This window comes from Neovison vison, chromosome 8 (genome assembly GCF_020171115.1).
Source record: "Neovison vison isolate M4711 chromosome 8, ASM_NN_V1, whole genome shotgun sequence".
Classification (NCBI taxonomy): domain Eukaryota; kingdom Metazoa; phylum Chordata; class Mammalia; order Carnivora; family Mustelidae; genus Neogale; species Neogale vison.
Genome location: NC_058098.1, coordinates 33,521,485 through 33,538,154, shown reverse-complemented (window position 1 = coordinate 33,538,154; position 16,670 = coordinate 33,521,485). Strand labels below are relative to the sequence as shown.

General features: G+C 41.1%; 1 protein-coding gene across 1 annotated transcript in view; it reads left to right on the top strand.

The window, feature by feature from the left end:
- The first annotated feature begins 2,105 nt into the window (after positions 1–2,105).
- Positions 2,106–16,670, top strand: part of HAO1 (hydroxyacid oxidase 1) — a 49,122-nt gene continuing 34,557 nt past the window's right edge. The window contains exons 1-2 of the mRNA XM_044262392.1: positions 2,106–2,242; positions 8,121–8,272. Of these exons, the coding sequence (XP_044118327.1) occupies positions 2,106–2,242; positions 8,121–8,272 (289 nt within the window). The remainder of the gene's footprint in view (positions 2,243–8,120; positions 8,273–16,670) is intronic.

Genomic DNA, 16,670 nt, shown 5'->3' with positions numbered 1-16,670 from the left:
AGTGAAGACCCATTTGAGGACATGGAGATGGAGAGCTCTCTTATAGCCCAGGGTTGAGTTGCCCTTGAGATGAAGGCAGAAGAGGTCCCCAGTGTTTGGAAAGTATCCAGGGGTTATAGAGATGGGGAGGCATGCATGGGTCTGCTGCACATTTTATTGGGATATTCCAAAGGGCTGGAAGTGAGTTAAGATTTTTTTGAGTCTAGTACAAAGGAACAAAACAAAACCAAAAAATCCCTGTCCTTTGGCCACTTAGAAAGGAGTGTATGTCTCTCAAAGAATGTAAGGTATTGAAACGAGATCATTATCACAAATTAACAAAAGCTTTCTAAGCTCCAGCCACTTCTTTTAGTTCTTTCCACCAAGAGACTAATTAAGTAAAGTGGGGCCTACAGTTTATTCATGAAGATGGTACTCCAAATCAGCTGCCATTGTGTAGAATAAGAGTAGATTTCTGTTTGTTTTCATTCAAGCCTTTAAAAACAAAATCTTCCTTTATTCTCCATCTTGCCAAAGCAGTGGTTCTCAGACAATCTTGAAAGGCTTATTATGGTACAGTAGCTGTGGGATTTCTGATTTGGCGGGACTGGGGTGGGGCCTGAGAATCTGCATTTCTAACAAGTTCCCAGGTGAAGCTGCTGCTGCTACAGGTCCAGGACCACACTTTGAGAGGTTCTGGGCCTTATTGTCTTCCTTAGTTTCATCAGAACCTGGCTTGCTTAAGGTTCATTACAGAATATTAAGTTGCCTCTGCACCAAAATTACATTAATTGCAAGGTGCTGACCGTTTTAACAGTTATAAAAGTTGGAAATGAAAACGTCATGCTTTAATCTGCAGATTTTAAATAGTTCTCAGCAGAATTAAGATGCCTTATATCAGCCTTCTCAGTGACTCTGGTAACCGTAAAACTGAGTTACTTCTTTTAGGACACCCTTATATTAACAGATATTCACATTCCAACAGCAATTTTAATGTTCTTCTACCTATTATCACACTGATGCAAAAATACAAGCATTTGTGAACTTTTGGAATAAACCTGTGTTTAATTCAATGCCGATCCTGACTGCTTAAAGCTTTTTGATTGAATTAAGGAGTAGGAAAGTGAGATTGAAAGGCAAGGTAGCCAGCCGGCAGGTTGGGTCACCAACCAGCTAACACTGGGGGTACCTGAGCAACCAGGGGAGTGGGAAATCTGGGGGAATTTATGCACCAACTCCCTTGAGTCCTTGGTTGAGGACTTGGTGGAGGGCTGTTCCATAGGACATCGACTCCTTAGCACTGTGGTCTGCCAAGTGCATGGAAAAGCCGGGTCCAAGTTGTAGAGAACATTCTTGCACAGAAGTAGACAGTTAGAATTCAACTCCAAATGGCTGGTGAGCAGTTTCACGTGGAGGATCCTAGACAGAAATTCAGGTCTGACTGATGTCAAAGCAGAAAGTCTTAATAATACAAGTCTCCCTCAAAGTGTTCCATGATGGAGTGAAATTTTAGATGGAGACCACAAGGTCTTTGGAATTGCACCTCCTTATATCCTCCCCAGAGTGAGACAAGACTCTTTAAGCATAAGCTGTAAATTTGGGTTTCATGTTCCTGGTTAAAGACAAATGTTTATAATCAGCTGAATTTTATATTATATAAAGACCCCGTTTTCACTGGATGCCCCATTCATTCCATAAGCTCCTTGTCACATATGTTGATGTCCAAATGTGGAAGAAAAATGAGTGGGCAGCCCATTCGGGGTTCCAAGCAAACGCACATACCGTATGGGAGAAGCAGCCTTAGCCAGAACGGAGCCAGGAGCGGATTCAAGCAAGTACCTCTCTAGGTCCTTAATTTTTGATGTGACAGACAACTAGTCCCCTCCTCCTGCCTCCCCAACCTCACCTTCTCATGGCTTAGGTGTAGCTGTTCTTTGGCAGACAGATGCAAGGGAAATTGCAAAATCTAAGCTATGTATTTACTCACTTAATGTAAGCAACAGAGAAGTAAATCTGAACTTTGGAAAAATTCTGTTAATAATTGACAAGTAGTGGAACTATCAGGATGTAGAAGGCTATGCAGGTGAGAAAAAACCCCAAACCTGGGGTTGCAATACCCTGTGAAAATGTTTACGCGATTAGTTTGTATCAGTGATTATGAACAACATGCAAAATCAGTCCTTCAGAAGTCTATCTATGACTATTATAGGTCCGGGGCAAATGACCAGGAAACTTTGGCTGATAATATTGCTGCATTTTCCAGGTAAGAAAATTTTATTTTTTAAATCATGTTTTAAAATTACATGAGGACATTCTACCGAAATAAGATCTCCAAGTGGTAATGTTAACGATGTGAAATTATTTGTCTAGATAGATGCTTAGTAGAGAGGAAAAAACTCTGGGGGCCATGAGAAGTCTTGGGCTAGTAGGTTGTTTAAAAATATCCCAAGCCGGGGCGCTTGGGTGGCTCAGTGGGTTCAAGCCTCTGCTTTCGGCTCAGGTCATGATCCCAGAGTCCTGGGATCGAACCCCGCATCGGGCTCTTTGCTCAGTGCAGAGCCTGCTTCTCTCTCTCTCTCGGCCTGCCTCTCTGCCTACTTGTGTTCTCTGTCTGTCAAATAAATAAATAAATAAAATCTTTATTAAAAAAACAAAACAAAACCCAAGCCTAGGAATTTCAAACAATTGACTGACAAAACCAAGCCTCATTTGCCTCACGTGGAATTACGTGGATACTTCATCTAACTGTATATAAAAATAGTGATGCGTTCTGGTGACTATTCTTTCTCTCTGAGTGTAACAGGGAGGCTTATCCATTGCTCATGGTGTAGGAAGCAGTTGCATTAAGGGCAAGATAGCCATCTTATCTGGTTGAACCAGATCGAATTGTTGCCTCGAATGTTCCTATCCTGCCGCCTTCCAGTTATTCATTTTGAATACTGTTGTCTAAACTTTCACTTTAGGTTTCAATTTGTCTCTATAGCATTCATCTTTCAACAGGGCTATTTCATCCCTCATCCAAAGTGCTTAATCTCCCTCTATCCCCAAATTAGTTCTCCTTGCCTTTCATATTTCAAAGCACAACCCGGTGGGTGTCATGGTTTATGTTTCTGTGTGTAATAAAAACAAGAAACAAAATAACTTTAGAGGAGGTTTTTTTTTTTTTTCTCTTGGCAGTTACAAAATGGTTTATTTGCTGAAGCCGGGTAGGAGAGCCCTTGATACGCTAGGCGATTTCAGGCTTCTCCATCTTACAGGATGGCCTTTAGTAAAGCCAGCGAGTATTGTGGGTATTCATTGATGGTGATAAATTAAAGAAAAAAGGAAGAAAAGACCCAGAGGAAAGGCTTTGCCTTCCTTCTTGGCTTTGTCAGTCTAGAGCAAAATCTCCCAGAAATCACTTTTCGGGGGCACCTGGATGGCTCCATGGGTTAAACCTCTGCCTTTGGCTCAGGTCAGAAGATGTCCCTTCCTAGGCTCATAGCGGTTCTCTTCACCAGGTAATACGGTTTACCTCTTACTAGTCTCCTAAAAACAACACTTTATCCCCAAACTGGTCATTTTAACCAAGGAAATTTTGGGCCCTTGACAGGCTGGTGTCTCTTTTAATTTCTCAGGTCATAACGCTCAGGGGACTACCTATTTCCTGACCCACCCTTCAACCCCCTTCACCTCATGCTACTTAATTAATTAACTCACACTTACTAGGAATCTCTGTGGGCTAGACTCTGAACCGCGTGCTGAACCACATGCTGAAGATCGAGCCATAACCCAGACCGACAAATTCTCTGTTCATGGGAGCTTGCCCTCCCATGGAGCACATGGATCTTTGACCTCCGTATTGCTGGTGGGTTGAATTGAAGCAAAATGTACCCAAAACAATTGGCCCCCCCGAGAGGCCTTAAAGAGGGAACAAAGGGCTGCAGCAAATACAGACACCTCTGCAACCCTGGAAATTCTAGAAACTTGGTGAGACAGAGAAGACAGCATTGACTTCCAGGTTGTGAAGGGGAGGCATGCCTCATGCTTTTGTGGGTCACATGGAACTCCAGTGACCACTCCCAGCCTAGGCATGGCCTAAGTAACTTCAGGACTGAACACAGATCCTGAGGATGAATTTGCCACACCATCCTTTCCATGAGCCTTGACCTTTCCCTTTGGTTCAGCTTGAAAGGGGAAAAAAAATGCAGATTAATCAACCTTCTCTGGAGGTTGGTGGATGCTATTTTATTATCAACTGCTTGAGGAGCTTTTATATCACAACAAACGTTAGGGGCCATTGCCTATCTAACCCTTCAATTCCTCTTTTGTTGTACAATCTGTTGGGGGACCCTTCATTCCAAACCTCCTAGCGTGGAACTAGGAGGTGGAACTAAGCATAGATTTCCTGCGGGGAGGGGGGGTAGTGGGGAGGTGGTGGTGGTGGGGTGTCCTGGAGTCTTTGGGTTAATGGGATTAAGCAAATCAAGCTGAACTCTCTCATTTTGATTCAAACCAAGACTGCAGAACAACCAAATCCCAGATAACCCCTTGTGACACAGTGGCAAGGCACTTAAAAGCCATTTATAAAATGTATCCACCTCCGCCTCTGGCAAGCACAACAGAAGGTCATTCGCAGTGACAGCTGTTACCTCTCTGTGCTCCAGTCCGACCAGACCGCCGTAGTTTGGAGTTCTGGGGACCGGGCTCACTTACGTGATCTCACACTTGCTTGTAAACATTTCCGGGCTAAGACTTGGGACTCTACTGTTATTGTGGCCAAAAAGTAATCAAATAAAATAAATAAAATAAAATAAAACACAACAGGACCAGTAAAGTCAAATAGATGGAACTGGACTGAAGAGCATAATTTCCTGTTGTAAACATGACACGAACAGCTGATGTCAGCTTGCTTCATTTTGCTTGGCCGGACCTGATTGGGGTTAACACACACACACACACACTCACAACTAATGCCTTTTCAGGAGGGTCATAGGCCTTTGGAACCCATTTACACACCAAGGCATTCAAAACCTGGTTTGGCTATTTATCTATTTATTTTAAAAGATTTTATTTATTTATTTATTTGACAGAGAGATCACAAGTAGGCAGAGAGGCAGGCCGAGGGGGGGGGGAAGCAGATTCCTTGCTGAGCAGAGAGCCCGATGTGGGGCTCGATGTGGGGCTCGATCCCAGGACCCTGAGATCATGACCTACGCTGAAGGCAAAGGCTTTAACCCCCTGAGCCACCCAGGCACCCCTGGCTCAGCTATTTAAATAGGTTTGCTATGATTCCCATCTCCTTATTCCTTTACTGCAATACCTCAGAAGTCGAGCATGAGCCAGTTAAATGTTTTAAAGGTCTCATGATATGAAGGATGAAGCGTAAAAAATGAGATTACTAAAATTGTGCTGTTTTATATATTTTACATATATTTCATTGGATGTAAATGCTTAGGGTAAAAAATTGGAAATTGGAATGCAACAAGATCATCTTACAGGACTTATGAAACATTAATTCGCTGTGCTCAGTTGATGGGATTCAGTAACCGCACACGGCTTTAAAGCTTGGTGTTAAGTGTCTTCCTTCAAATAGAGTATCTCATCATGGGGAGTGCGGGCATCACCAGATTTTTTTGTAAATTAAATGTGAGGCTTTTATTGCATGTGCGGTGTGGGTCAAAAGCCCTATGAAAGGATCATCCCCTCTCTCTCACGTCCATTGTTCAGGCATCTTATTTTTCCATCCTTTGAAAGAGGTTTATTATTCAATTGGTTCAGTTGTTCTTCAAACCTTTATATCCTTTTTCCAAAGCGGAGGTCCTATAAGAGCACAGTCCAAGGTTATAGTCGGCTGTGATTTTATGTAAGATTGGCGAAAATTCACTTATCTTGGGGAAGGGGCCAGGTGGGACTTGAAAAGCTATTAGAACTACCTGACAAGGTTAGTTGTAATTGCTCTTCGGAAAATACCAAAATGTGGAGAACATTTTAGAGAGCACACACTTTCCTCTCCATTGATCTTACCTAATTTTGCGTGAGACTTGCATTTTGTGCACTGGTTGGGGAGTGCCTGTAATGTCACCCTTAGAACAGAAAGTAGTGCGTTTTGGAGGGGGAGGTGCGGGGGAGGAAGAACACAGAGTTATTAAAGGGACTGCGCCACCACATGGACAAGTGTAAAACTACTGCCTGAAGATAGGACTGAGCCTTGCCTTCTATGTAGGAAGTGAACGTTAAAAAATGTCCTCTCTCTCTCTCTCTCTCTCTCTCACACACACACACACACACACACACACACACACACACACAGCTGATGCCCTGCAGCTCTGTGTGTGCTCTTGGTAAAAGCTTTCATTGTTTCCTCAGCTCTAAGTAAATATTAATGCCTTCCAAGGCCAGCATGCGAAAGGTTGCTATTTAAAATCTTTTTCTCTCATTCTAATAATACACTTAAAGATGATTGGTAATAAAAACTCTCTTCAAGGCTTCTGCCTTTCCCCCCTCAAAATGGAGATCAAAGAAGCATGCTGTGAGGGTCAGTCCAAACGAAAAGACTTCCAGCAGCAAAGCATGTGGTATGACAGAAAATAATGACAATTATGATGTTCAAAGGAATTGCAGAGAAATCGCACAGTAAAACTTCTTTATTATGCTTTTCAAGGACTGGATGTTTTTACTTTATTATGTGAGGAAGGGTTAGATTACAGACCTAAAGCAACATGAAGGCAGAATTTCTTCTGTGACAGGAAGTAGGCTTCAGTCAAGACTTTGGAGGTTCGATTTATTTTGGTTACTCTGGTTCTAAATCACACTTCACTGTATTAACTGAAAATCTTGGTCTTTCTGGAAGCAGAGCTCAATCTAGGTAAGGAGAGGTGAGTGCTGGTTAGGCATGTACGTGGGTCTTATACACATGTTCATGGTCTTAGACCTCATTAGAAATAGAGCTGCATTTTCTTTCATTCTAATCAGTGACTAATGAGAGAAATAATCCTGAACAAATAAGACATATAAATTTTGCTAAGAGGGAAGAGAACTTGTTCTTTCATAAATTTGACTCTTAAAACTTTGGATTTTGGTTTATTGATCATTTTCATTACAACACAAAAGAATTGCAGGAAGAGTTATTTAAGATCATGTTCAGGAGTCAAAAATTCTTCAAGCCAAAACTCCAGTTTCTGCCAAGTAACTTTTTTTGAGGAAAATGCTCCATTAAACTAAAGAAAATTTTCTTCCCTCATCACCATACTTCAAAGAATACTGACTTCAGTTTAAGGATTTTGAAGAAATATTATAAAATTGAAGAAATTTTATAATAAAATTATAAACCAATTATAATTTTAAAAGGAATTACCTAAGATTACTGTCTGATATATATATGTATATATATGCATATATATGAGAAAAACTGGACATATACATATATGAATGAAAAACTAAACATAGTGTATCTTCTTATAGTCTGCCTTCCATGTTTTTGTATACCATCTTCAAAATGACTTGGAGGAAGTGAAATGAAAGCTATATTCACACAAAAGCATTTATGTGAATGTTTATAGTGACTTTTTAATAGCGGCTTCAAACTGGAAACCTTCCAATGTCTCTTAGCTGGAGAATGGGCAAACAGACGGGGGCACCGCTGTATGGTGGAATACTATTCATCCACCAAGAGGAAACAATTATGGCCGCATTTGGCAACATGAATGAATCTGAAAAGCACTATACTTTAGTGGAAGAAGTCAGACTCCAAACGCTACATTATGTGTGATACTTTTTGTATATTCTTATAAAGTAAAACCATATGGACAGAAAAGGTATCCAGGGTGGTTAAGGGATTGGTTTACTGCAAAAGGAAAGGGGGCCATTTTTTCACGATGGTGATGTGTTCTGGACTGTCTTGGCAATCCGCATGCTTGTGTCAAAGCTCGCATGGGCAAGTCCTCCCAGATGCTAATCACACCTCACTAAGAACAGTCACTCGTGACATTCATTATTCTCTTATCTTCACAAACATTAAAAATGTCCCTGTTCCTTTAACTTTGTAATTTGCCAGATGGGAAAAAATAAAAGGATATTTTCTCTTTTTAACTAAAATGAAATGTCAAAGCTTTGGTGATGATTTTAAAATTCTAAAACCTTTTTTCCCTCCCAAATTCTAGATGGAAGCTATATCCACGGATGCTCCGGAATGTTGCGGAAGTAGACCTGTCCACTTCAGTTTTGGGGCAGAGGGTCAGCATGCCAATATGCGCTGGGGCTACGGCCATGCAGCGCATGGCTCATGAGGATGGGGAGCTCGCAACCGTGAGAGGTAGGAAGGGAGTCCTCCCCAAAGACACAGAAGAGGACTAACATTTAGTGACTTCTTTCTCTGTATGCATCAAGGAAACACGTCCTTGGATATTTTTACGCTCACAGAAATTAAGATCATTGACGCTGCCATCCAAATACCTGTTCTTGCATATGCTGCTCCTCTGTGACGCTGGGCAAGGTATTCTTGGTGCCTCAGTTTGATCAGCTATAAAGTGGGGATAAAGATAGTACTCACCTCCTTCAGTTACTATTAGGATTAAATGAGTTCGCACATATAAAGTACTTAAAATGGTGCCTTGCAAGCAGAATGGCGGTTCAACAGCTTTTAGTTATATTATGTGTATTAATATCCACATATCAGAAAATGGAGGTTTGAGAAATTGACTCCCCCATGGTCATACAGCTAGGTAGTGGCAGAGATGGGATTCAGTTTTATGGCTACCTTATTTCAAAACCCTTCCTACTTCCCCAAACCATGCGATTCTCACAAGGAAACAGCAAATGTAATGACCTGATTGGTTGAGTTTTCTGTCATGGTCTGGGACCACGGTTTTCTTTTACTAAGGGGCTATATTCCCAATAGAGTATTCTAACTGCCTTGGGAGACAGAGATGAGAAATTCAAATACGATATAAAGAAATTTCTTATTAGGGATAATTTATTAGCTTCCTAGTCCCCTAGCAAATATGAATATTTGAAAAGGTATGCACAGTTGATAAATCTCCCCACTCTGCTTCAGAAACTCATATAAAAGTTAGTGATGAATTCTATCTGACTTCTTTTGATGCTAAGCAGGGCAGGAAATTCAGGCCCAAAGAGCAGGAATTAAATACTATTTTAAAGCCTTTTAGTTCCATGTATCACAGATCTTAAGGGTTTATTTCTCTTCTTGAAATGTCTGCCACAGAATTCTGCCTGGGATATCAGCATGACACAAGTTATGCTGGACAGACTTAGGTTAGAGTCGAGAACTTTTTTAATTCTAGGACCACACACAGAGAAGTGGTCTTGGAGCCTCAGCCATTTGTCTATGGTAATCCTGAAATATGGGCAGGGAGAAGGGGGGGAAAAAGAAGGAAACCGATATCTTTCCATTTACAGTTGGGGTAAAAGAGGCCTTCCCAAGCATTCTATAGACAACAGTCAACAAATCAACACAAACCCCAGAAATTTCCATGCTGTCAAAGTTCTACAAAAATTGAAAAGACAATGGCCAGCAAAACAAATTGAAAAACTATGAGGCGGCAAAGCATTAATGACCTTTCCATGTGAGAAGCCCTTATACTTGAATAATGAAATACCATGAACCCCAAATAGGTGAAAAGATGTAAGTAAGAAAAGACGAATAGAAAATTCATCAATGGGGCACCTGGGTGGCTCCGTGGGTTAAAGCCTCTACCTTCAGCTCAGGTAATGATCTCAGGGTCTTGGGATCGAGCCCCACATCAGGCTCTCTGTTCAGTGGGGAGCCTGCTTCCTCCTCTCTCTGTCTGCCTTTCTGCCTACTTGTGATCTCTGTCAAATAAATAAATTTTTAAAAAATTTAAAAAAAGAAGAAAATTATTCATTTCCCTAGCTACCAAATAAACATAAGTTATAACTATATATTTTATTTTCTGAATATCAAGTTATTATTTTCAGATTAGACTGTGAGGAGGGAGGAAGGAAAATGTGCATTTTCAAATATCCCTAGGAAGAGCATAGAGTGCAATTGTATCTCTAGAAAATCACTGACACTTGTTTATCAAAGCTTTGAAAGAGTGAATTCCATGTGATGCTCTAAATGCTCTTCTAGGAATTCCAAGGAAAAAATTATGACTTTGAAGAGTGACATCTCTGCAGGGATTCTCATTCCTTTGTTGTTTTTAATAGGAGAAAAATTAGAAAAAAATAAAGCCACCCAAATGTCCCGTAATTGGAGGTTGGTTGTCAAAAAAAGGGTATGTAAGAAATGGGGTACATTTTTGTAATGATATCAGAGAAGGAGTGTATTGATATGGAAAGATGTTGCAGAACCATTTTTAAAAAGTGGTTACAAACCATGGTAAGGCCCTAAAATACATTTATTTATTAAGGCAAAGAATGCAGACTACATTTTCTATGTGTTTATTGATGAGTGATGGGATTACTCTGACTTTCTATTCTTCTTCTTCTGGGTCCATATTTAGAAATTTCCCTTTGAACTATTTTGTAAGATAGGAACAATAAAAACTAAGCAAAAGATGGATAAGGGACCATGAGGAGAATGGCAGTGAGGGAGAGGAAATAAAAGAAGAAAATAAACAGAGCTCACTTGGTTCGACAACCACCACCAATCCTGGAGATTCCAAATATATGACTATATCCCTTTATGTGATACCTGACAAGCGTCCCTATGTTCGTTCTGTGGGCAAAGAGCTAGAGCTTCAGAGAAGGCAGTTTTCTTGATGAGTAAATGACAGGACTTACTCTCCACCTCCCTTGTGATGGTTCCAAGATCAGAGCTCCCTATTTCTGGTGGGGATGGGATGAAAGAAAAATGAGAAGAAAACTCATTTAGAAACATTAATTTGCTGGGTGCCTGGGTGGCTCAGTGGGTTGCCTCTGCCTTCAGCTCAGGTCATGATCCCAGGATCCCAGGATCCTGGGATAGATCCCTGCATCAGGCTCTCTGCTCAGCAGGAAGCCTGCTTGCCTTCCTCTCTCTTTGCCTGCCTCTCTGCCTACTTGTGATCTCTGTCAAATAAAAAAGAAAAGAAAGAAACACTAATTTGATGGCCTAGACAGGACTATTTTGTGCAACATTATTTCCTCGTAGTACTAAGCAGGGGGCATTCTTAAGTAAGTACTTATTGAAGTCTTTCTTTAGATTAATTTATCAAACACTTACAAAGCAAATACTATGTTCAAGGTGCTATTCTAAGCACCGTATTACAAATATTAAAGCATTGAATCCTCGGGGCAGCCCAAGGAAGCAGTACTATAGTAAGCCCATTTGACACATGGGAAACTGGAGGCACCCAGCAGATGAATAACTTGCCCGGGATCCCACAACTCATACGTGACAAAAGCAGAATTCAGACCTGGGCAATCTGGCTCCAGAATCTTTGCTCCTAACCATCTTGTGCTGCTTTCCATTTCCAGAAAATCCCATACATGTCATGAGGGGAAGCCCATTTATCTGTCAATTACAGTCTCCCAAAAGTAATTGATTTGTTGCTGTAGGTGCATGCAAAACAGCCCCGGTGCTCCCCCTAGCCCCCACACGAGAGCTGGATACAGGATCAGTATTGGGACAGGGTTGAACAGTAAGAACGCAGAGGGTGTGGTGACCCTGAGGACACAGAGGAACTGGCGATGGAAGGTCACACACAATGTCCTTAAGGATCTGAGACTGGATCAGGTTCCTGTGAGGGCGTTATATCCAAACTCGTGGTAGAAACCTCCTTTAAGGATTTCAACATTCCTAAAGTTTTTTTCTATGGTCCAATTACCATGAGTGGATGGATGGTCTATTTAATATTTAGATTAACCCTGAAAGCTGATGGTGATCAGCCCATGACCTGCCTTGGTTGGTATATTTTGGTTGTGGGACGGATATGTTCTTTGGAAGGAAAGAAGGCATGTGTGCCAGGAACAGCTGCTGTTGGTGCTCAGGATATATCCCTCTGTTACTTATGATTTCTATCAGAACCTGCAGATTTTTGCCTGACACTTTCTCTTGCAATAGGAGCAGACAAATAGGAAGGTTAGGCATTAGCTGACCATTAACATACCTTTTGTTGACTGCCTTCCCCTCCCTCTCTCACTTTTCAACTCACCTTGTGATTATTTCTAAATAAAATACTTGTACTCCTATCTTTGTGTCATTGTTGGCTTCTGGAAGAATGGAAACCAATGTGAGGGCCGCTCAAATCCCCAGGAAATGGTCAGGCTTGAATAATTAGAATGGGCATCCAGAAAGTTCTGGAAGTTGCCACAGTACCACAATCTTACCTTCTCAGTTGGCTCTCCAGACTTCACAGAACCTGGCTTCAAGGGTCTTTTGGACTTTTTCTTTCCCCACCACTATGGAGCCCGTCCCCAGTGTGAACTGGGCTCGAGAAGAGAGCTTTTTTCTTACACGGCTTTGTGGTTGAAGAGTGACCAATGGAACTACTCTTTCTTCATTCTCAAAATGGCTGTGAATGTAAGGTTGCCGAATAAAATATGGAGCCAGTTACATGTGAATTTCAGGTAAACAACAAATCCTTTGTAGCTGGGTCATCCTATGTGTTTATTTACTATATCTGGCAAACTTAGTTGAATAAGAACTCTTACTTCTAGGTGGTCCTTTGAGAATCACAGGAGAATAATGCTGGGAAAAGCTTACCAAAATGGGGTGCACTTTTTATTTGGCCCCAGGGTCCCCCAAATTTCTTCCACATATTAAAAAAACCGACTTTCAGAAAAGTACACTCTATTTGCACTTTAACAGGAGTGAAAGTCGCCCTTTTTACTTTGCTAAAGGTATTTTTGTTTTAAGCTTTAATGCAGGGACCTCAAAAATGGCTTTGAGGGTCAGACTGGTAACATAAATATCCAGAGAGAGATGAAGTTAAGAAAACAACAGTGCAGGCTCAGTGGTGGAGACGGTGGCGGGGGGAATTGCAGGTTCCCCGGAAGGGGGCAGCGGCATTTCAGTGCTAGCTAACTACCACCCCCCAAGGGAATGAGGATGTGGGGATCGCCAGATATCCCAACATTTCAAGAGAAGCCAGAAGCCTTGATTTTTATGTGTAATCTCCTGGTTTTTAAATGTTGGCAAATAAATCAAAAATTCTCTAAAACACTGTTTGAGGCAATAACGTGTGGGCCAAAGCAAATACTTTTGTGGGCTACAAGTGTCCCATGGGCTGTCAGGCTGGGACACCTGATTTATGTGGAAATTCACCACTAACTAGTTTCGCTTCTGTGGCAGGTCATTTTCACTCTCTAGGAGGATTACGTTTCCTCACTGATAAAGTCAGCTGCTTAAGCACAATCAGTGTTTGCTTACCATGTCCCAAGGAGGTCAGGATTGTACCCAGGGCTCTCAGGAAAGTTAGGTGCGTCACTGAGCACAGAGGTGCTCCTGTTGTGTGTTGGGGTTCGACAGGACAGATAGGACGGTTCTTTAAAGAAAGGGTTCTGCTAACGAAGGCAAGCACGAAGATCAAATCTCCACTATAAGAAAACGTCAGAAAACAAAACGGGAAAATTCCCAAAAGGAAGATGATCTTAATCATTTTTTGGCGGGGGGGCGGGGTGGTGGTGGTCAGGGTATAAATAAATGATTCTGTCCCCTTTTAAGATTCCACTAAATGAGAAAGCATTCAAGGTAGACAACTGCCCTTCTGAGAGCCCACTCTTTCCTCTATCCCCTGCCTTCCATGCCAGCCCCAGAGAGCGTAGATGGTGAAATAAGCATTTGTACGCCTTTGATTTTCATTTCTCATAGCTGCATGCTGGGGATAGGGAAAACCAGCAGCCATATTTATTTCTGGATCTTGCTGAAAACACAAATAGATGTTTGAGAGATGCCACGCAAATTAACTGTTGTGAACAATGATGATAGCCCATTTAGTTGGCTATCAATGTGTGCCAGGCAATTTGCATTCATTAATTCATCTATGTCTTACTGATCGTAAAATGTGAGTCCAAAGCCCTAAGGATCTTTTTCCAATTCCTGTGCTTGTGGAAACTGAGGCTTGCAGAGGATAAATACTTTGTTCTGGTTTTTTTTTTTTTTTTTTAAAGATTTTATTTATTTATTTGACAGAGAGAAATCACAAGTAGACGGAGAGGCAGGCAGAGAGAGAGAGGGAAGCAGGCTCCCTGCTGAGCAGAGAGCCCGATGCGGGACTCGATCCCAGGACCCTGAGATCATGACCTGAGCCGAAGGCAGCGGCTTAACCCATTGAGCCACCCAGGCACCCTGTTCTGGGTTATTAATCACTTGTGCAATGCTGCTTATAAGATCCTGGTCAGGGACTGATATTTCCAAGTATCATTAACTGCAGCGAGAACCCTAAGGCAATTCTATGTTATAGTCTTGGAATATTAACTGCAAACATTCTGTGTTTTTATAGTTTTATCCCTTTAGTTTTGAGAGGTTGGAAAAGCCACAGAATATGAAACTCATTAGGAAATACGAGCCTTGAGCAAAATTCAGAAGCATTAAATAAAAGGGCTTGAATTTTAAACAAAAATTAGAACTCCTAAAAGTTGGGATGCCTGGGTGACTCAGTCACTTAAGCCTCTGACTCTTGGTTTTAGATCAGTTCATGATCTTGGGGTCGTGGGATTGAGCCCCCATCAAGCCCCATGTTGGACTCTGTGCTCAGCTGGGAGTCTGCTTGAGATTCTTTCTCCCTCCCCTACTCCCCTTCCCCCGCTTGTGCTCTCTTTTTCTCTCTAAAATAAATAAATTTAAAAAAAAATAACAAAAACAATTCCTGAAATTCTTTTAAGATGAAAAGAAACTGGGGGTCTGGGTGTCTCAGTCGGTTAGGCATCTGCCTTCAACTCAGGTCATGATCCCAGGGTCCTGGGGTGGAGTCCTTCCTCAGGCTCCCTGCTCAGTGGGGAATCTGCTTCTCCCTCTGTCTCTCTTCCCAGCTTGTGCTCTCTTTCTATAGCAAAAATGAATAAATAAAATCTTTAAAAAAATGATGGAAACTAACAGAGAAGCACTTAGTGGAGAGCAGTTTGCCATGCACTGTGTTATGAATAAGACATTTATTGCACTTGATGATTTAGTTAACTTTCTAATAATTGACAACTCTTATAATATTTACAAAGCCATACAAATGTCTCTACTTATAATGGTGCATCCATTTGAAACCTTATTGGATTTATTTTTTTGTTAAGTTTTATTCTTCTTATGAGCTTCCAGGATGACCACAGAATCATGTCTCCACATACTCCGTGTAGTAAAGGAAATATCAATGATATGCATAAACCCTAGTACCATGTAAAGCAGATAGTCTCCTGAGGCGAGATTTCCATCTCGCAAGAGAAATAAAGCATCTCTAACTTCTCAAAGAACAAATAAAATGCTTATTAGACCACGGAGGCTTTTAGGACATGATCATGAAACTCTCTCCAGTGTTAGGCACTGTGGCTGTAATGAAATTAAATTTCAGCCTTCATGGAATGATAGGAAAAATCAAGAGGAAGGAGAGGAGATTGTTAATTCATCCCTTTGCTACTGGCTGTTATGTGCGCAAGTGCCACATGAGGGAGTGCCGGGACCTCAAATAGAGAAAAACCAAAACCCGTCTAACGCGTTCCAGGAATGCTCAGCATATTAGCAAATTCTTAGTAAACTGTCAAAAAAAAAAAAAAAAAAAAAAAAGATTTTAAAAGAAATTCCTGCCCCTGGATGCAATTAGAGGCTACCACACAGGATTTGATGGGCCATAAAACCATTAAATCTAAACACGTTCTTTTTGAGCCTAAAAGGCCAGAACATTCCAAAGTGAAGTTTTGGGACTCAGCTGTGACTTGACCACCTATTAAGCTGCAGGTGGAACAGATTGCAGAGTAACACAAAGAGCCATACAGACCCCAAAGCACTGAATTAGGGTGTAGGTGAGAGCTTTAGCTGTTGAATTTTCTGGATTTTCCGAGATTAAGTGATCGACCTTAACATTGAGTGAAAGACCATTCAGCAAGAAAAATTGTCATTTCCTTTGCTCCAGACCCAAATGATGTATTTTTGAAGGCTTTATTGATTTATATATTTATGTGTTGTACTAGGTGACCGAGTAGGTATACATTTCAGCATACCGATGAGGAAAATATCCCCATTATTCTCAATTTTACCTAAACCCAGGAAAAGCAGGAGATTTACTTTAAATGAAACTTTTACTTTTTCTGAAATGAGTGCCTTTTATGTACCAGATGCTGGACTTTACATTCCTATCATTAATCCTCACAAAAGATCTGTGAGGTAATTATCATTTATCATTCTCCTCATTTGACAATGGAAGACAAGGGGGCTCTTGACCAAAGTCTAGGGCTGGTCCATGATCAAGATGGGGTGTGAACCAAGATTCATTTCACTCCAGAGTCTGATTCAGTTATTTGTCTTCACCCATTATTTTAGCCATTTTTACTGAGAAAAAATAAAACAAAATTAAGGAGGAAAAAGAAGAAAGGACAGTTCACTGAAACTTTGTCCAAATTACATCATTAAATATTTGAAAGGGAATACCTCTTGGTTTCATTGTAGTAAAAAAAAGAATCGATTCTCACCTTTGTTTTCGACCTATTTCAGCTCAACTTCATGTTTTGGATGTATTTTTCCAGCAATTAAAATTCAGTAGACACACCCTCTGCATACACAATTCACACACAGTACATATGCATACACACACACATACACATATACA